The following is a 21,931-nucleotide window of genomic DNA, read 5'->3' on the forward strand; positions in this document are numbered from 1 at the left end:
CTCGAGTTCCTTTGTGCCTGTCTCATGAGTGATGTGCTGGAAAAGTGCAGTTGTTCAAACCTCCACAGGCCATTAACGCAGCAGCTCTCTATTCTGGGGACAGAGCTGCATACACATACCCATCTGTTGCTAGAGGATTCCAGGTGCTTGTGCAAGGCTCTGGGTATTAGGAGAGATGCCTCTGCTGGAAAACTACTGCTTTATCGAACTGCTTTGTTCCTTTCTTCCTCCCCTGGGCCAGTGTCAGTGAGCAAGTTAAACGAGGGAGTTACAGGGGAACCAGCTCCTGCTAATTGACAACATCCATTTGACACTGTGGGGATCCTGAAGTTTAGGATCTTGGCCACATGCATGTCCCTGGCTTAGAGAGAAGCAGTGTCTCTGGTATTCTTTATTTCTTTTTTAAATAGGGAAATATTTTTACTTTGATTCATTACTCTCAAGGGTGTTTTCTACTGGCATTTCAGTCATCCATCTTTTCTCAAAACAACAACATTTTAGTCTTTTCGTGGAAGTCCTTCAGTGAAACCAATTCAGCCAGATTTGTAACAGGATGAAGGAGCCACCTCTATTTTTTGACGGTTTTGCATAGTCTTAATAGGGCAAGAATGATAGTCGTTACCCACTGCTTGCAGAAGAGAAATGTTAAGTCTGTAGAATTTGCCATGCAAGAGGTCTAATTCTTGGAGTGATCATGGCTTTACACTATTGCATGTAGATTTTTTTTGTGGTGACTTGTAAATACCTTTAAAAAACTGCTCAATCCTTTCTGTGCCTTCCTGTCTCCTGGCATGTCCTGGAAGAGGGGGAGAAAACCAAAGGTAGAAGGTACCTTGGCAGTGATGCTAAGAGTGGTTTATGAGGAAGGTGGGCTGGTGAAGGTAATATTGGTGACCTGGGGGCATGGGTTTGGGTGTAAAGCATGATGGTGTTCCACAGTATGTTCGTCTCCTTTACAAAATGTACCATATAGCCTGTAGAAGCAAGGAAGAAATATTAAACCTTGTTTTGAAACCAAATCCTTGTATTTGGCAAAAAGTAGGAGTGTGTAAATGCAGAAAGATGCATTTAACATTGAGACTCCCTTGGGAATTCCACTGGGGACAAAGAATAAGCATTTAAGTGAATAACTCCTGTATTTGGAAGATGGAAGTTAGGGGTAATAAATTTATATAATGGCTCCAGAAGCTTTTTTCCCCCACACAAATTCTGTAAGAATTACGTGTTCTTCAAACCATTAAATGTAGAGAGCTATAATGTTCCTCTTCAACAGCACAGTGAAACTGAAGCTAGTGTATGAGAGTTTGGTCTGCCTGCAGTTGCTCAGTTCCTAGTGTATCTATTCCTTCATATCTGTAAATTCTTTGTCATTTGTTGTTTTTTCTCTTATGGACAGAAGATGGGCTTTCTCAAGACAGAAGGCTTGGTTCTACAGCGCTATGACATGTCCAGATGTAGCAAGAGTAAGAGGAACTCAATTCTTAGCATACCAGAAATGGTTTCAGTAAATCTGGATAAACAGGCTATATTCAATAACTGGAGAAAGTAGTGTGTTTTGGCTCTTCTGTCTCCAGCTGCTACTAGAAAGTGTTTTAACGATATGCTTACAAAAATGAGGAAATATCAAATGTTAAGGTTTGTGAATGAATGACATGTTACCAGGAGCTGTAAATTAAGCATTTTCCCGAGTATGCCACATATACACACACAAATGTATCACTTTCACTATGGTCAGTGAGTTTTATATAACATTTGGGGATAGCAGGTAGTCCCAGACACATTATTGAGTCACAGTTTAAAACTGCTGAAATTTTCTTTGAGAAATGAGAACTCAAATTCACTTTTTACCTAAACATTCAGTTGTTCTCTCTCTCAAAAATGTCAGTGTTACCCGTAATGTCCTTAAGTCCTTTTCCAAATGAAGTAAGAGCTAAAGCAGGTGGCATTCTTTCCTTCTTTCAAAGAGAGTACTTTGCAAAATAGATTTCCATTAAAAAAAAAAAAAAAAGAAAAACCACCTTTGCTTAAACTACAGACAGTACAGTAACAGTGGATAGATTGTCTACAAGCTTACGAATTTATTTTTTACAGAAAGCATCATTGTTCTTATGAAGTACAACTCATTTTTTCTTGTTTCAGACCTTTGCAGAATGAACATACTGTTTTTTGCAAGTTTATACTGGAGCTCTGTGTGTGCTTAGTGTTGATTTGTCAAGACACACAATGTATTATTCAGTGACAATGACTATGAAACTGCAATGTAACATGGCAGAGACTGATAAAACAGGATCTCTGCTTTCAACACCATCTTTGTAGTGCACGCTTTTATAGGATGAGGATGTGAATACAAGATTCTCTTGAAAATTCACGTTGGTATTTTTGCATGCACCCTCTTAATTTGACTGTTGTGACTATCAAGATAATTCAGGGAGTTAGGTTTGATCAGAAGTAAAGGCAAGACACTGTTCATTAGCTGCCAAGGTGAATCATACAGTTCCAGACCGAGTGTATGAAAATGATCTTCTACAGAAGAATATTAAATCCTAACACTTGTGGATTTATATTCTCTATTTGGAATAAAACAGTTTGTTGACCTTTTAATAGGAAAAGAAACATCACCTTAGTACATATTTGTGTTTTTTATACCTTCCTAAATGCATTCCAGAATGAAATGACTAACTTAGAAGCATTTTGGCATTTATCCTACTAAAGAAATCGTATATTTCTTCTATTCTGTTTTATATTTTGATGGTGTTTCTTTGTGCACGTGTACTAATTCAGTACCTCTTTAAAAAAAAAATAGATGAGGAAGCTAACATGGGGCACAGGAACTTCTAGAGCACTCTGTCAAAAGTCTCTGCACCTCTGTCTCTGCTTTTGGCACAAGAATAGGGGAGAGGAAGAGAGCTAGTAAAACAGTGAATCAGAAACAATAGAAACAGTCAGTCTCATGGGAGAAATTTGAAATCATAGCTTCATTGTTTTCAAATTCCAAATAAAATTAAAATCCATTAAGACTAACTTTAAGACTGAGAACAAGGTGAAGGTCAGTCCAGTGACGTGGAAAAATGTTTGGAGTTGAGAGTGAATGGAACTTTGCTTTAAATAAATGGTACGTGAGTTACTCTTAATTTCCATGCTACTTCAGTTCAGGAGGGCTTTGTTGATGCTATATAGAAGTTTAGTGTGATTAGGAAGAGTAAAAATGTCAGCTTTTCGTAACAGTCTTAAACAAGTCCTGTACAGCTTCTTCATTTGTACATTTTTTTCTATTTTAAAATAATTCAAAGATGAGATCTTGTAGTAGATAAAAAATTTCAATCCATATTAATAACTATTTGTGCATTTATGCCTGATCTCCAATACTTCAAATAATTTTAAGAGCATAGCTTTCAAGAACCCTTATTTGTGTTAACATCTTGACAATACTTTTAATTATTTTTCCCCTACTTCTGGCTATTAACCAAGGAACGTTGCTTAAGTGAGTAAAGTAAAAAAAGTGAAGGGCTTTCTGAGGTGAAATAAGATTGTTTTCCCCATTGTAATGTTTCATATGCTTCATGTTAAGTCAGTAAGAAAATTTACATGACTTAAATCTTTAGAAAGTTTGCTTCATGAATCTTTTAATATTTTGTTAACAAACCATGTATTTCAGATTCCATGTCCTCAGTCATGTGAAATATTAGTGATGTTTTGAGATGTCCTTTAATATTTTTAAGTCTTTTTTTTTTTTTTTTTCTTCAAAATTAACATGAATTTCAAAAGTAACTAAGGCCATTCTGTTTTCTGCAGTACTTTGGAAGCTTGCTTGTAATATTCTGTGTTGAACTGGCCTGTGGTGTTTGGACCTATGAGCAGGAAATAACGGTGAGTCAGCAAAGGAGGCTGCATTTTTTCAAGAGAAGAAAACAAAGATTTCCATTAGCTAGCTGTTTTCTAATTGCTGTAGTGTTTATCTTTGTTCATTATTCTGACAGTCTAATTTCATGTGACTGTCTTTTTTTTTTTAAACAGAATTCTTCTGGAAAGTCACGTCTGTCTGGAAGGTCCCGTCTGGGTTTCTCCCCACCCACTCTGTATTTGAGAGACAAATCTGCAGCCCCTGATTTATTTAAGGACTTTATTTTTAGTTAATTCTTGCTTAGGCAGATTCTCATTGAAGCCAGTGGAAATTTTAAGGATTAAATATGATCTTCAGTTTTTAAGATAAGTATTTTGAGGGAGGAGATGTGAGAATTTGTAGGGATTTTGCTCTAAAAGTTCTTAATGTTTTAAAGAAAAGCTCAAGCTCAGTGTACTATATTGTAAACAGTGTGTACTTTCACTAAAGAACTTGCTGCCTTCTGAAATCGCACTGCCTCCACAAGCTATAAATACCAGTTTTAAGCAAAACATGTCTGAGCTATAAAACACTCTTCTGTAAACTTGTGAAGAGGTTTTATCTCAGTCTAGTTTGTGTAGCTGTACTGTCATGCAGGAAAATGGGTAGGTGTTGAGCAAAAAAATAGAATGAAATGTTGTTCTGCTGGCTGCTACATCCTTTTGTCTTGCATTCAGTCTGGTACATTTATATGAATAGCAAGACAAATATTTTTCTGTGAGCTGCCAAAATATGCCCAACATATTGGTCTTTTCAGCAGTGTGTAGCACTTCATTGCTGCAGTAAGATGGGAGGGAGCTTTCCTGATGTTTACACAGTACTGAGTTTAGAGGAATTTCTGGCAGATTTGAAATCTGAAGTTACGTGGCAGCATTTTGCATCAGAATTCATTCCCTTGCTATACAGATTCCAACAGGGTGTTTTAATGTAACAGTGATTAAGTCTATCTCTTTGCTTTAAATGTCAACTCACATTGATGCGTTTTAAAACTGGGAATGCAGGTGAGAGGCGTGCATCATCCTATGGGCACAGCTGCCCTCTCCAGGGTTTTGCCGAGGTTGACAATTATAACTAACATCTTCCCACATAAATCTTGTCGGTGGAAGCTGCCTGGAATGACATAACCTTCGGTGTGCCAGTATGTGCCTTCTCCAGCCTTTTCCATTCAGATAGAAAACCTGAAGCTGTGTGTGTGTTTTGGGGCAACCCCCAAACTATGGGGGTAACTGTTCAGTTACCTGCTATGCGACTGAAACTCTAACCTGGAACATTTTGATAAAAGCCCAGATACCCATGTTAGGCACTGATGACACTTCTTCCCCCCAGAAAAACCCATGGCTTTCCCTGGGCCCGTCTCCCCTTAACAGCACTGAACTCTATGTCTGTGCCTTTGGCAGTGGGTCACAGGGAACCCAGTAATCCATGCTCTTCCAGGTTTTCCTCTCTCTTCCAGGAATTCAAGAATATGAATGTGAACTTTGAACATACAAATAGAACAGAAAAAGATCTCTTTGGAAACTGCTTTTCTATTTGTCTTTTCTTCCTGTCTTTTATACCCATTTCCTTATCCTCTGAAATACTGTGTATCCTCTGAAATACTGTTTTCTCTTTTCATCTAATTACCTTTCCTTCTCCTTCTTTGTCATAACACCAGTGCTTCTTGTGTAATGAGATGGGCCAGACTCAGGTTACCTGCTACTGACACCCGTAGGAAATGTGGTGGTTTGGAAAAGCACAGCTGTTTCTCAGTGATTCTTTCGTACCTGTGCAGGTCACTTCCCTGCAGCATGCTTTCTCCTACTCTGCTGCATGGAGATGAGATGACTGCCTTGTATCCCCGGGGAATGGCTCACTGTCATGTTGGTTTCAGTGTAGCATGAAATCACAAGAACCCCTTGTGGATCTCTGAGAATCAGTTAGCATTAGTGTAGGTGGGTGTGTGATGTTGTCAAAAACGTCACTGAGGCAGAGCCACCTCTGCTAATCCAAAATGGTCTTTCTTTGGCATATGGTCAAATCTGCTGTAAGAGCCCTTGTATAAACAATTTTCCTTCTAGCTCATGATAGCTCTCAGCATGAAGTGTGCCTCGTGACTATTTTTTCCACCCACAAGAATGAACAGCCACTGTTGGTTCTCAGCTCAGCATTGGTCAGGCCTCGGTACGTATTAGAAAAATAATCCTAACAAGCAGATCTGAACAGCAAACTGCACTTTGTGTGCCAAATTCAAACCCTTGTTTCTAAATTTTTGTTTATTTACATGCTGCATGAAGGCGGTGTTATACAAACTAAACATACGCTGCACAGTCAAATGAATGCATCTCATGGTTCTGTGTTATTGTGCAGTACTATGCATATGAGCTGGCAGGAAGCTGCTTAGCAGATACATTGATGTCCTCAGTTTGATGTCTAGATATTCTGGTAGTAGTCAAATATACAGATTCCAGACAGTGTCCCTCCTTAGCTCCAGAATTCAAATTGCCTTCCTACAGTGGGTTTTAGTTTGATTTGTTTTGTTTTTAACTTCCATCTCTCACTTTCTGATTTTTTTCTTCCTTCTAGTTGTTTTCATAAAGGACACCCTTTGTTATGTGTGTAACCTAGGACTGTATTCAACTCAAGATAATAAAACAGTCTAGCAAATAAAATCTTAATTGCAGTGATATCAAGTATTATCCAAAGAAAAAAGAGTACATTTCTCTTTACACAGCACTGAAAATCAGCATTGAGTACAAAAGCAAATTATTTTATTATTGTGACTAGTATAATGTTTGCAAGTATTCTGTGATATTGTTTTCATAAGTATTCTTAGTGCTGTACTGCTACCATATATTTTTCATGTGGACGATGATGAATTCAAAGCTTTATAGCACAAGGAATAAAAATTCTGCAAAGTTTAAGGTGTGTTAAATTTCTGGGTTATTATTATTAATATATTCATGATATACAAAGGACAAGGACCAGGCTTCTTGGAAAGCATTGTGATTTTCTTTTTCTTCTTAAGTTATATTTATTTATATTCACACAGTGCTATTACTGTTTGCTCCAAATTGAACTGGAGAGCTCGGTCATAGCCACCAGAGTAGCTTGGCTCCCCAGCCCTCCAAATGAAAGCCTGCATTGCAGTTGTGATTACTTTCACCGTGACTGTTAAGGCTGGTGGGAACAAGGCAAAACTCAGCACAAATGGTATGCGTGCCTAGAAGGGCAACTATGAAGTCTTCAACTCCTTGTTTCAGTTTGGCACACTGAAATTTGTGCTGGTAAACAGGAAGTCAGTTTCTTTCCTTGCTTCTTAACTGCCCAGTGCCATAGTGTTTGCTTACTTTATTTCTAATGAATTACTGATTAGGGGTTGTCATCTGATGAGAGCACCAGCTCCTCACTTCTGAGTAGTCAGGTTTTAAAAAATGCTTTAACAATTATTCTTTCAGATGAGAAGATTTACAAGGCAATGAGTGTGTGTGAAGAAAAATTTCACAGGTCCTCATTGTCTAAACTTGTTACTGTTCTTAATTGAGCACATTCAGGATACCTGTGTGCTCAACTTCAGTCAAAGCCAGAAAGCTACTGGAAAGATGATCAGGGCAGAATTAATCTCAATGTTACAAATTTAAAAGATAGATATTTAAATCTGCGTTTGTCACCATAGACATTGAAGAAAGTGAATTTGGGGCTTCAAGGGAATGATTCATCCGCCTTGTGTAAAATATTTATCTTGCAATGAGATGAATTGCCCCGGACAGCTGCCTGTTTCTTTGTATTGACTAAGAAGGCAACAAGGAGATAACTAAATTGGAGCAGACAAATTCCATCCCTGATGACTGGGATGGGGCTTGGTTCAAGTTTTATGCCAGATAAAATCTGGTAATAATATAATCAAATTGTACACAACAATCTTTGAATCTCTCAAAAATGCGATAGCTCCTTTTCAGTGTATGCTACATTACTAGAAAAAGATCCAAATAACTTTTTCCTGCTATTGTTATAAAGGTTTATAAAGATTTGGTGTCACAAAAGTTGAAACATTTATTTTTCCTGTTTTATTCGAATACAGAGTTGTTTTGGTTATTGCACTTAAAAGATCTTGGAGTAGATTAAGGTTCTCGGTTTGGAGCCACAAGCTAACTGGCCTTCTGTTGTGTCAATCACTTTTCTTTCCTTGTTCTAGGTTCCAGTACAATGGTCTGATATGATCACTCTGAAAGCCAGGATGACCAATTATGGCCTACCTAGATACCAGTGGCTGACCCACGCCTGGAATTTCTTTCAGAAGGAGGTAAGAAGATGGTTAATTCATGAACTGAAGTAATACATGTTTAGTGTTATGTATCTGCTAAAGGAAAAACGTTATTTTTAAGTGAATAGATGAATGCAAGTTAATAGAAACCCTGTGTAGTGACAATGTCTCTTACATCACTTGATAGCCAGCTTTTGAGGTTCTGTAGGTCCTAAAGACACTATTTTGTATATTCTACAACTTGATCTCCTGTTTTCTTAGAAATTATATTATTTACATGACATACTGTAGCTTTGCCTAATACAGGTAAGTTCATGTGTATCCATGTTATATAAATTTTAATATCAATATGTTATAAAGACCTGCACCTCAAAAAGTAAATTTAAAAAAATGACCAGTGTTTGGTAGCTTACACTACTGAACTACTACTACTACTATAAAAGCTACCAATACTAGTAGTGGACAGACATGACAACCTCAAGAGCTTATTTCTGTTTAGTCATATAAGTAATTCTTAATATCATAAAAGTATCCAGCAGTTCAGGAGTCGGAAGATTTATATCTAGTTAGTGTGTAATCGTGGTGTTACATGAAGCTTAATTCAAAATAACAATCAGAACATATTAAAACTCTCTTTGTATATGTCAAAAGTAAGAATGTTACTAAACTCAATGAAAGTGCTAGCACTGTCTTTTTTTTTCTGCTAGTAATGTTATGATACCAACACCTTTTAGGATTATTATAAAAGTTAAGAATATGGCTTATATAGAATTGAAATTCTTCAGGTAAAATAAAACGAACAATTTTATGTTCTATTTTAATATTAAGCTATGCTCCCCTTCCTGTATGGTCTGTTAGTTTCGTTTCATGGAGCTGTCATGTATAAGAACCGTAGTTACCTGGACTTGAGTGGGACAGGAAGCTTCCAAAAGGATGCCAGTGCTGTCTCTTTTGCTGAGGTTAGCAAAAAGTGATCAGGGTTTTTATTTCCTTTGACCAGGAGTCAAAAAAACAAAGGAAAAAACTGCCTTATGTATTCACAGCTTTGCCCTGTAGCCTACTAAAATTCAGAACTATTTTTAAAGAATGAAGTATTATGTTACAAAAATGAAATTGCCCAAGGTAAAACCCATTAACTACAAATGTAACTCATGTGCAGGAAGAGAACTCTTTAAATGCCTGTCATTGTGCTGCCCTTGTTGAAATGTTTAAGTCTATTGGTGTTGCACAGATTTCCTGTTTATTTAAACATTTCGTAGCTGTGCTTGGTTAGTCTGTATTTATACTGAAACCTAAAAGAGAGAGCGAGGACTACATGCGTTTAAGCCCCTCACCCTTGTTCTGGCTATTCAAGTGCTACATTAAACAGTAATCCTTCATATGTAGGTAGAACGTGTGTCTGTTCTGTAGCCTGAGGTAACATAATCAGATGGTCTTGAATTCCTTGAATAGAGCTGATATTGTATCTTGATTTAAATGCACAGGTTGATTAAATAAAAAGCTGCCTTTTATGGTCCTGGTTATAGTAGTGTCATAATAATGGTTTTAAGGTGAATACTAGTAATAAAACATCTGCTTCTTTGCTAAAGAAGCCATGCCTTAACTCTTCTAGGGGAGAAGAATTTCTTTTTTAAGTTAAATTTCTGATGTTCTAACTGTGACCAAAGGAATTTTGAGAAAGTTTGAAGTGAATTTAAGAAGGCTCTTTTACCACTGCTACTAAACTGTTGAAGTCTCATTTTTGTTCTGCCTACTCATAACTTAGATGGTGAATGGGTGAACATGGTATGTATTTTATGCCTGAATGAGCACTCTGCATGAGGCCCTTCTTTAGTCAGCATTATGATTTTTTCCAATTCCCAAAAAGTCAGCTCTGATCAGCTGTGTGCTCTTTCTTCTGTATTATTTAACATCTGAGAGAGACGGGAAATGTTTTTCCCACCACCGCTGCCACCTCCCTTGCTGGTCTAATGCCAGAGTTGTGACTATGCTAAGGAAGGTGGGAAGGGTTGTTTCAAGGCAGGAAGGAAGAACTGGGGTTGGGGAAAAAAGACTTGATAATAAGGAGACAGTTCAATGAGGTTGACTTTATGGTTGCAACGATAAAAATTGGGGCGCTAAAGCTGTGCTGAAATTCAGAAATGGAAGAAGTGGGATATGTAAGAGGAGTGGAGTACAAGCATTGTATCTGGGCACTGATCTGTTTGAATATGACTGAGAAGTGGATTAATCATATACAGAAGTCTGGCTGCGAGGTGGGTAAATGGGGCAAATGTTCTCAAGTCCATGGGTCTTTGCTAGATGAATTGTAAGCACTGAGACTGGTACTGGAGGACATTCAGACGGACAGCACCATTTTGTTCCTCTTACAAGGCCTTTTCTCAGTCGTATCAACTCCCCATCCAATGCTGAAAAAAAAATCTGACATAGCTGCTTCAGCTGTTTTTTGTGTGAATGCAGCTAGGAATGTGGTAGGCTAGTCGTTTGGCTTTAAATCTTCTGGTGTGCTCTTCAGAGAAGACAGGTTGTTAGTCCTGGTGGTTTTTATAGCCAATTATGGCTCATCTGCTTTGCAGCCAGAGTTCTCACTTTTATGATTGATTCTGTTGCTGTGTTTTATTATTATATTTTACTGTGATGCCCTATTCTTCCATTTACATTTTGTTTTTCAGTATTTGTAATGTCTCTACCTTTTCTCACTTTTTAAACTTTTTTTTTTTTTTTTTTTTTACTATTTTCAGATAAATCTCTGCTGTATGCTTTTTCTGATCTATTTTTCAACAGATATGTCTGTAGCTGTAGCCTTGCAAGAATAGTCCTTACTAGTAAGACTGTAATAATCTTTTTGTACAATTTGCTTTAGCCACAGATGTGGTTGGTCACTCTTTTGCCATGAGATTATCATGCGTTAGTCTACAGTAATATGGATAGCAAAACTGAAGGGCATGGGAATTTCTGCAAAGCCTCCTTTGAAGGAACAGTGGGGTTTTAAAGGACAGAGCAGTATCACTGGCTGTTTCTGAGGTGTTCATTGGTCACTGCATTACTTCTTTCACACCACTTTTCTGTCAAAGCAGAGGAATGTACCTGAAAGCTCTTGTTTGTGTTTTAGTCCTACTTAAATATTTCAAAACGTTTTAATAGGAATTTATTTAACTTGTTTGATGACCTACTTTTGTGAAGAAGTAGCATCATTATTGCTGATCTTGGTTAATCCTTCCTTTGCAGTTTAAATGTTGTGGGGTGGTGTACTTCACAGACTGGCTGGAAATGACAGAGATGGACTGGCCACCTGACTCCTGTTGTGTCAGAGAGTTCCCAGGATGCTCTAAGCAGGCACATCATGAGGATCTCAGTGACCTTTATCAGGAGGTAAGAATAAAAATATGGGTATTTCAGATGGCTTTGTGCAGTCTTCATGATCCAGTTTCTTTTTTCCGAACTTTTTTTTTTTTCTCTTACATTGCAGCAAAAAGGTTTGCAGAGCAATTCTTTTTTGTTTGTTTGTTTTGTTTTGTTTTTTTTTTAAAAGAAGTTAATGTTGTTAATGCTGAGGTTTTGAGCATCTGCTGTCTTTTTTAATGAAGACCTCCAGAGGCAGCACTCTTGAAGCACTACCTTCCTACCTGCACACCTTCTTCTCTTATAGATGTCAGAAGGTCCTTTAACTGTGGAGGCAGACACTGAAAATCAGGAGCACATCTATTGACAAAGACACTGAGATTCTCAGATCTTTTTTCACAGTGTTTTTCTGAAGAGATGAAGTAAATTAGGCATGAGGGAGGATATTTTGTTTTCGGCATGTTTTTTATAGCCAACTGCAGCTCACCTACTTTGCAGCCACAGTTCACACTTCTATGTTTGATTCTGGAAAGTGAGAGGAGAGGACTTAAGCAGAGGTGTTCAAGCTGAACCAAGCACCTCAACAGGCAGTCTGGTAGTAGTCCAACACTTACTCCTTGAGTGCCACCAATATAGCTTAGGTAATTCCTGAGCCAAAGTTACTGTGAGATATTTTTCTTTCTTTACCTTGAATATTACTTTTACAGGAAGGAAGATGAATGGCGGTACTTAAGTGAGCTCTTCTGGGTGTGAAATTGGGAATGAGTCCATGAGGAACCAGGCCTGGAACAGAGAACCATGCTGGTTCTTTGCTGTGACATACAAATCGAGATCAATACTAGGACAAGCCCAATCCTTGAAGGTGGGCTTCCATGATGTTGACAAAGTTCCCAATCATGATTTTTCCTAGAAACTAATTGACGGTATAGTTTGACATTTAGATATATAATGTAACAATTTCTTCAGTTACTTTTGGAGAATAAAAATAACAGCTGTTAGGAAAGATTTTTCAACTCCTGAAACCATCCATTGTGTTCCAAACAGTGTTAAATGTCAAAAGTGCTAGATTCAATTTGAAGTCTCTCAATAAAAGTAGGCTGATGGAGGAAGAGAATCAGAGACACAATAGAACTAACATGACAAGAAGTCAAGTAGCTACCAGGATGTGTGAGAATTAATAGTGAAAGACAATGATGTTGTGGAGCACAAAGACTAAATTAATACCTACCAGATTTGCAGAGAGACTGCCTGGCTTTTTTCTAACAGAAACCTGAAGGGCACATTTACAGTTCTTCTTCTATTCTACCCTAGATACCCCAGTGACTTTGTAGTTGGATTAATCTCCTATTAAAAAAATAAATAAACACAAACACACATATATTTGGCTTTCTACTGCAGAATCTTTTCCAAAATGGGACAGCCTTTATTTTGTTTCACCAGCCACAAAAATAACATTTTGCTTTTTGAGTTATGTACAGTGTTTGGTTGGCAAAACTGTTTTTTTTTTTCCATGATGCTTGTTTGTGGGTTTTCTTACAGGCTTGTACTATATCCTTGTTCTTGTATTTATCACTGTCATGCAAAAACAACTTTAACTGCAAGGCTAATCTGTCTGACTTCTGCTTTGGATAACAGAAGGAGGAAAGCTTCTTTAGAAAGTGATTTAAAACAAATTTATGTAGTCTGCTGATTCTAGAGGGAACCTGATGAGATTAGCCTCTCTAGGCTAAAATTGGCTTATGTAAATATCCATTCTGGTACTTCAGAAAAGTCCTTTGCAGTATTTCAGAAAACTGAAGTTTAGTTTGTTGGCTGGGATGGATAAAATTTTGTTGTAGCTGTGCTGTAATTTTCTGCTGGGATCTCTGAGCTCTCTGTGGTCTCATTTGGAGTCCTTTGCAATAACAATTTCTGTTGAAAGGATGGTGGCTTACTTGAAGACTTGCCTGAAAGTATTTTTGACAGGAATTGTGCTCCTGCTGCTAGATTTTGAAAGCCTTTTCTTTCTTTCTTTATTTTTTATTTTTTTAATGTTGATCTTCTTGAACTGCATTTATTCTGACAAACCCCTCACCTTTGTACAATTCATAGAATAAGGAAGTCTTAGATTGTAATTGAAATGGGAGTGCATGAGGACTTCTTAGTCCTCATGTTTAGGAGGTTCATTTTGTTTCAGTTTGGTCTGAGAACAGGGGGAAGTCTGCCAGTCTTGTAAAATAATTGGTAGGATTTGATAGCTTCAGAAAAATCAAAATTGAATGTTAATTTTTACTTTTTTTTCTAGTGTAATTTTGACAGTCCTCAGAACTTGTATATATAACAGATGTTACATGTGCTTGTGGTTTATCAGTTCTCTGCTGCTCTGAGAAGTGGCTTATTTATTTAAGATCTGATTATTATTCTGTTGGTACAGTGGTGTTGCAGTAAATCAGAAAACATGCTTTGTTTCTGTTTTAATACTGAAAATTCCAAATGGCTCTTAGAATAAACTTGAACCAGGTCCTTAATGCTGGTTTAGATCTTAATACCTTAATAGCTCAGTAGGAGTTCGAAGCTAATACTCCTCTGAATGATCACTACAAAATTTTATAGTATTTATGATTTGTCAACAAGAGTTTTCAGTTTAGTGACAAAGTACTACTTTTGCCTAGGGAAGTATATTTGTGTACTCTTTAATTGCAGGCTACCAACGATGAATACGTTGCATAAGCAGAAATAAAATGAATTTGAGGATAACGGGGGTAGCTGGGTATTTCTCAGTTTTGAGGCTGATTATGAACCGGTATTAGAGCAAAACTGTGAGAACATCATTAAATGGAGGGCGGCAGTCTATCTAGATCGGGCATAATTTGTGTCAGTTATGTGTGTTTTCTGCAGGAGATGCAGGCATTAATGTTAGTGCTGTTTGTTAATGGATGTTTCCTCCAGGCAACAAATGAACTGAATTTGAATACTGCTGTGGTTGAGCATTTTTAAATTGTGACCAGCTTGTACCTTAATCCCTTAAAGTTATCTAAGTATTAAAATGCAGACAGCTTCTCCGTAACTAAAAACAAATTTGGAAAGTAACTTAATCACACCACTGTCTTTTAGCTGAAGGAAAAAAAAAAAGACACTAACGTGGTGATTTTTGTTCATCAAGTTCCATTACATAGCTTTTGCTATATATTTTTTTTTCAGATTTCAAAGAATCCAGATTTTCTCCTTGTTCTGTGTCTAAACTGTGTTAATTTATAAAAACATAAAAACACCAAGGAATCGTGAAGAGTGTAAAGACATTGAGATCCTTTAACTTACTCTGTAGTATGTTGATTTTATTTATATCCTAAATGAGAACCTGCTGACTGCAGTGTGAATTTTGTGTGTCAGGCAAGAATCAGGCCTTTCATCAAATAACTTCATGACTGAAGTTATATGAAGGAATTTTACTGTGACTGAAAAGTGTTGTTTATTATAGCCTGTCTTCAGATTCTGTCATTTTGATCAATTGCTTTCTTTTCATTGAAAAGTTACAAGATTTGTAGGAAGGACATAACCACAAAAATGGTGTTTTGAAGGTAATGCCCATTCTGATGGGTTCCACGAGGTCTTCTGCTGGGACTAATGCCTGCTGGTACTCCTTAGTATTATCCTATAATCACTACTACTCTGAATTTTCCCTTGCTGATGCTGTTCCTTTGATTTCTGTACTGTGAAGTCCTGTAAAGTTTAGCGTGTGCCAAAGTAGCTTAGGGCCCACTCTTCAGAGTTTTATCCTTTCTAAGACGACAACTTTTCTGAGCAGCAAGTAGTGTAGCTTGTGTTTGCACTGCTGTCCAGTAGTCCCCAGAGCCAGCATCTCTTTGTGGATCCTTGCTGATCTACAGGGACTTGGGAGCTTTTCAGAAACCTTGTGCAGTAATTACTTGGTCACATGAGCAAACTGTGCAGCATGTGCTCTACATAAGAGATTATTCTTCCTAAATTTCCATTTTTTGTAAATGTCTGCTTATGGTATTTTAACATACTTTTTATTTTTTTCAGTCTTTTTTTTTTTGGTGTAAATAATTATTTTTCTGTAAATAAGTGCTTTGGATTTGCACCTGTCCAATGGTAGGGAGAGGTGATGGGTATAACCATCTTCCTAATACAGCATGTGGGTGGTAAGCTCTTTGGAGAAGGGTCTAGTTCCCCACCTAGGTTTGTGTAGGGTGGGTAGTTACAGCCACTTTCACAGTGAGATATGAAAGAAAGCATGACAATAATGCTGTGAGGTGACTTTCAAGCTCGAACATCTGCAGAGTCTCCATGGGAATAGCAGTCTGCAGGATGGGTGTTGGTACTTGTATTGCTTCAGAGGTGTAATTAATTTGACTCAGCTTGGGGACCTGCTATGGCCAGGGGTGTTTCCTGGTGCTGCTGCAGCAGCTGGAGATGGTGTATAGGTGGGAAAGAAGCATGGAAACCACTATGCTAAGCCAGTTAGCCCTGGGTTGGATGGAGGACCCTGATTGTGGGAAAAATAAAATCCCAGCTAGTTGCAAATTTGTGCAGGGTTTGCTGCTCCAGCTGGATGCATATAACTGTGGGAAAAATGGGATTCATCCCTGGATACTCAAAGATCTGGCTGATGTTATCACAAGACCTCTCATCCAAAAGTCTTTGGAATCTGAGGAGGGTCCCCGAAAACTCTCAGGAAACTGGCAAATGTTGTCCCAGTTTTCAAGAAGGGTAAGAAAGAAGACCCAGGTAATTACAGGCCTGTCAGTCTCACTTCAGTTTCTGGTAAAATTATGGAGATTTTGGGAATTATTGAAAAACATCTGAAAGATGGTACAGGTCACAGCCAACATGAGTTCATGAGGGTAAAATCCTGTTTAACTAACTTAATTTCCTTTTATGACGATACCCATATAGATGACCAATGGAAGACAGTAGATGTAATCTTTTTGGATTTCAGCAAAACTTTTGATAGTGTTTCTCACAATAGCCTTATGGAACAAATGTCTAGCACACAAGTAGATAATACGATGGGTGAACAATCGAATGGTGGGTTGGGCTCTAAGGGTTATTGTAAACGGGGTTACATCAGGCTGGTGGCCAGTCACTATTGGGGTTCCCCAGGGCTCCATTTTAGGGCTTTACTATTTCCATAAATTACTTGGATGTAGGATTTGAACGTATACTGAGTAAGTTTGCAGATGACACTAAACTGGGAGGAACTGCTGACTCCCTCTAGGGCAGAGAGATTTTGACAAATTAGAGAGCTGGGCAATCACCAGTCATATGAATTTTAACAAGAGCAAACAGCAAATTCTGCACCTGAGGCAATTTTGGTTATATATGCAGATGGAGATGAGAGGCTGGAGAGCAGCCCCACTGAAAGGGAACTGGGGATTTTGTTTGACAGCATGTTGAATGTGAGCCAGCAGTGTGCCCTGGCAGCCAGGAGAGCCAAGCATACCATGGGGTGCGTCAGACCCAGCACTGCCAGCTGGGCGAGGGAAGGGATTGTCCTGCTCTGCGCTGGGAGGCCTCACCTCCAGCACTGTGTGCAGTTCTGGGCACCTCAATATAAGAAGGGCATAAAACCAGTAGAGATTGTCCAAAGGAGGGCTACAAAGGTGGTGAAGGGCCTAGAGGGGAAGACATATGAGGAGCAGCTGAGGTCCCTTGGTTTGTTCAGCCCAGAGCAGAGCAGGCTGAGGGGAGGCCTCATGGCGGCCTGCAGCTCCCTCACGAGGGGAGCGGAGGGGCAGGCGCTGAGCTCTGCTCTCTGGGGACAGCGACAGGACCCGAGGGAACGGCATGGAGCTGGGACAGGGGAGGGTCAGGCTGGGGGTTAGGGAAAGGTTCTGCACCCAGAGGTGGTTGGGCAGTGGACTAGGCTCCCCAGGGCAGTGGTCACGGCACCAGCCCTACTGGAGTTCAAGGAGCATTTGGATAGTGCTCTCAGACAGATGGCCTGATTTTTGAGTGTTCCCGTGTGGAGCCTGGAGTTGAATTCAATGATCCTTGGGGGTCCCTTCTAACTCGGGGTATTTTGTGATTCTGTTAGTCCATTTTTCTAACAGGTGAATTTTCGTGTCATTTTTCACAATATTGGTTTTGTCCTTCCCTACCAGTCTCAATGACTTGGTGTTATTTATTTATTTTTCTTTCTCTCCACTGAACCAATACCCAACAGACTTTTCAAAGGCTTTAGGAAATTACTTTGTAGCAAGAGCTATACCTTGACTGGCCCTGCACAAGACAAGGTAAAACTGGTTCTTTGTGTAAACTATGCAAAAAATGGCAGAAGTTTCTGCTTTCAGATCAGAAATGAAGCCAAGTTCATTTTTAGAGTATAGTCTACAGATACATGAGGCTGGCAGAGTGTAACTAGCATAAATGAATATGCTTTTTGCAGTGAGGAAATGCTACTATTTCAAGAATGAAAAGCTGGAATAATGCTATATGATACTGTTACTACTCAGTACTAAAGAAGTTCTGTTTGTACCCAATACATTCTCAAAATTTGTCAGAAATCCTCCATTAAGGGTGTTTTTTTTTCACTATTCCTTACTCAATGTCTGGAATGTAATGATTTTCCTACTCTATAGAGTATTTCTGCTGAACTAAAAAACTGGCATATGATGGATGCAGGTAACACTTAAAAACAAAAGGTGAGAAGAAACACTGATGAGGTCATGCAAGTCTGTAGATCTTTTGGGGGAGCCAGAAAAGCCAGTACTAAAACTGGCTAAGCCTTGGGAACTGCAAGCCAAATAATATTGACTTAACTTTTTTTTGTATCTATTTTTGTTTCATAGGGATGCGGTAAAAAAATGTACACATTTTTGAGGGGGACGAAGCAATTGCAAGTGCTGAGATTTCTTGGAATCTCCATTGGAGTAACGCAGATTCTGGCTATGATCCTCACTATTACCTTGCTGTGGGCTCTGTACTATGACAGAAGGGATCCTGGGGCAGATCAAATCATGTCCCTGAAGAATGATACCTCGCAGCAGCTGTCATGTCATTCTGTGGAACTACTGAAACCAAGCCTAACAAGAATCTTTGAACATACATCGATGTCAAATAGCTTTAATACACACTTTGAAATGGAAGAGTTGTAGGTGATGGAATTAATCTAAGAAGTTACAGGGGTTTTAATCATTTTTTGTTGTTTTTATTCTGTTCCATCAAGTATACCAAATATACCAGTCTTCCTATGCTTCAAAAACCAGCTAATGATTGATAAAGAGGCATGTGCATTAAGAAAGATAATGAAATGTCTGTATTTCAGCCTCTTAGAAGAGCTGTATAACAGAGTTGTTCTTGTTTTTAAAAGGCATTCATTCTCTGGGCACAGTAATAGTTAACTTACTGTCACAAGATGAGTGATGTGCAAATACTGATTTGTTCACGTGTAGATAGACAAAACCTCTGCGGAAGCATCATGTGAAAGGAAGAAAGATACTTGTCTTTTGAAGAAATGACTGTGCTTTGGACAAACAAAATGTGACTTCAGCTAAAATTGACTTTTACATTTTTAATAAGCCATTTGGAAAATGTCTTAAAATAATCAGGGATCTATGTATATATAATTGTGTGTTTTTGTGTGTGCATGGATAGTGGAACTACAATTCAAGTAAATACTTGGATTTGAAAAATTGCAAGATCTGTAAAAAGTGCAAGATTTTCTTTTTCTAACAAAACCTTTATCTTAGCTATTGTTGTTAAAGATGTTCTAAAACTTCTATTTTTATCTAATGTAACTGTTTAATGTTTAAGTTTATTAAACGGTTAAATGTATTAAACAGGGATTAAAAACAAAACAATGATTTTGGACAATAGACTTTAATTTTCTGAGTAATTCTAGAGAATTTTCCTTTGAAACAGTTTGTTCTATGGACTATTTCTTAGTAAAAAGAAAAAAAATAAAACAACTAAACAGTCTTTCCAAAATGGGGATCATTATAGGAGTAGCCTATTTTTTTTATAAATAAATCTTTTCTCCTATCTGTGATTCCCATGGAGATGGAAACAAAAGACTACAAGGAAAATGCTCACCGTTCTGGATGCTATTGCAATAATTGTAAAAGTACTTAAGGAGAAATTATACTGTGGCTTGTACTTCATTAAGAGCTCTCTAGTGGCTTAAAATGCCAACTGGAAACAGCATTAAATGTATTTATTGACATGGGGAAAGTGCATTTTACTGTATTTTTATGAACAATGTTTATTTCATAGGATTATTTTTACAGTCAGCCATGCTCCTGAAATATATATTTGTTCCACTGAGTACAGTAGTTTGTGGCAAATGGGGTTTTTACATAGTACTACATTTTAAAAATTCTTTCATTTGTTTTGGAATTTGTAAGAGGAAAAAAAAAGAAGTAAGGTGTGATTTGGTAGACAATAAAATCACTACTGTCTTAAATTCCATAATGGCTTTTTCATTTTGAAGTCACAGAGCGTGAATGCTTTGGTGGGAGTTAGGAGGGTCCTCCTGCTAGTGTGAGTTAATTTGATGCATCTTTACCCATTCCACTTATTCTGTCATGGAGAAACTGAACTGTAAATTTCAGTTGCTTTTTTATTGCTTCTAAGAAAGCTTCCAAGGGATCATGAAATTAAGCTCGTCAGTTGTGTGGGCTGTTGTTTGTTTTTTAGCAGTCTACAAGTGGGTGTAATTACTTCACAGGTTATATTGCAAGCAAGATTATCTTTTGCTTTTGTATCTTTCTTACAGAGATGCTAATACTTACTTTGGGATTTAAGAAAAAGGGTAAAGAATAGAGCTCTCCAAATTTTGATTGGAATGACTTTGTCAGAAATACTTTTAGGTGCCTTTCAGAAGGTTTTATGCCCAGCATTACTGCACATATGCAGATTTTCGTCCTTCCCACTTCTTAGCCTGAGTAACATTTCTGTACATGTCTGTAGCTACAGAGAAAGTTCCACGTAGAAAAGGAGGATGTGTCTAAGAAGGCCTGAATTTTGGACTGCCACAGTGACCTGTTATGCTACACAGTGGATTGGGATGCCCCCAATTAGGGGGCCCCCCTTTATGTACTGGAAGGTTGCTGGAAGGTCTCCCTGGAGCCTTCTCTTCTACAGGCTGAACAACTCCAACTCTCCCAGCCTGTCTTAGTAGGAGAGGAGCTCCAGCCCCTTGATCATCTTTGTGACCCTCCTCTGAACTCATTCTAATACCTCCATGTCCTTCTTGTGCTGGGGGCCCCAGAGCTGCACACCGTGCTCCAGGTGGGGTCTCACAAGGGCAGAGCAGAGGGCAAGAATCACCTCCCTCACCCTGCTGGCCACTCTTCTTTTGATGCAGCCCAGGATACAGTTGGCTTTTTAAGCTGCAAGCACACATTGCCAGCTTGTGTTGAGCTTCTCATCCACCAACACCTCAGGTTCTCCTCAGGGCAATTCATTCTTCTCAATTCATTCTCCTCCCACCCTCTATCTGTGCTTGGGATTGTCCCAGCCCAGGTGCAGGACCTTGCATTTGGCCTTGTTGAACCTCGTGAGGTTTGCACAGGCCCGCTTCTCAAGCCTGTCAGGGTCTCTTTGGAATCCTCTAAGTTCATTTTGGGGAGCTCCTTTGCTAGCATGAGTATTTTATGAGTTTGTAGTCCTAACATTTGGACATTTCCTTTACTAGACTAAATCCTAGGCCACATAAGGCTACGAGACCCTGCGATAATTCCAAGTTTCAACCTTCTCTAAATACAGCTGTGCCTCTAGTCCTGGGCTGCTTTTACAGCCCAAGTTGCTTGGTGTTAGGCTTCACAGGTGGTTAAGAAGCACTGCCAGTAGGTGTAGTTATGGCAAGCAGTATGGCTGTCTGAACACGATGAGCTCACTAGGACAGGCTTAGGGGTTAAAGCTTCATCCATCTTAAGAAACATGAATATGATAGAATACCTTGTAGAGTCTCCTCAGATCTGGATTATGGCTCCTGAGCTGGGTTTGTGAGATACCTGTATTGCTGCTCTGCCTAAATTTTGTTTGTGCATCCTGTATATATATTAGAAATATAGTATGTTATGTATGCATAGTGGTTAGACGTCAACTTGTAGTGATCCTTTGCTTTGAGATTGAGGAGTATTTATGTACCCAAGCTGCCAGTCTGACAAAGGAGGTTAGAGAAATGAACCTATGCCTGAGGTCATCCAGAATGAGATGTGTGTGTTTAGGGTGGAGATCAGTATGCCACTGTTCATTAAGCCCAGGATTACTCCTACAGCAGTGTAACAGATAGTGGAGGTACTTATATAGTCCTTGTGGGGGTTGCCAGTCCTTAGAGCAGAATGGAAGCAAGATGTTGAAGAGCACCCTGAGAAACGGTCTACATGTGTCCCTGGGATCTACTCAGTTCTTCAATAAAGAAGTTCAATGCCTCTTGTTCAGTTCAAATGTTGAAAGGGATTTATCAAATCACAGCTAAAACATTAGGTCCAGGGGGTGGTGAATCCATACCACGAACAGAGACA

At 38.6% G+C, this 21,931-nt stretch overlaps 1 protein-coding gene across 3 annotated transcripts in view; it reads left to right on the plus strand.

The window, feature by feature from the left end:
• The window catches only part of TSPAN12 (tetraspanin 12), a 46,018-nt gene extending 26,144 nt beyond the window's left edge, over positions 1-19,874 (plus strand). For 2 of the 3 annotated variants that reach the window (XM_027457841.3, XM_005013142.5), the window contains 4 exons: positions 3,793-3,867; positions 8,052-8,159; positions 11,349-11,492; positions 18,254-19,874. In XM_027457841.3, the coding sequence (XP_027313642.1) occupies positions 3,793-3,867; positions 8,052-8,159; positions 11,349-11,492; positions 18,254-18,559 (633 nt within the window). In that variant the 3' untranslated portion in view covers positions 18,560-19,874. The remainder of the gene's footprint in view (positions 1-3,792; positions 3,868-8,051; positions 8,160-11,348; positions 11,493-18,253) is intronic. The other variant, XM_027457847.3, reaches the window with a different exon arrangement.
• Positions 19,875-21,931: the final 2,057 nt, after the last annotated feature.

The sequence above is a fragment of the Anas platyrhynchos genome, chromosome 1, assembly GCF_047663525.1.
Source record: "Anas platyrhynchos isolate ZD024472 breed Pekin duck chromosome 1, IASCAAS_PekinDuck_T2T, whole genome shotgun sequence".
Lineage (NCBI taxonomy): Eukaryota > Metazoa > Chordata > Aves > Anseriformes > Anatidae > Anas > Anas platyrhynchos.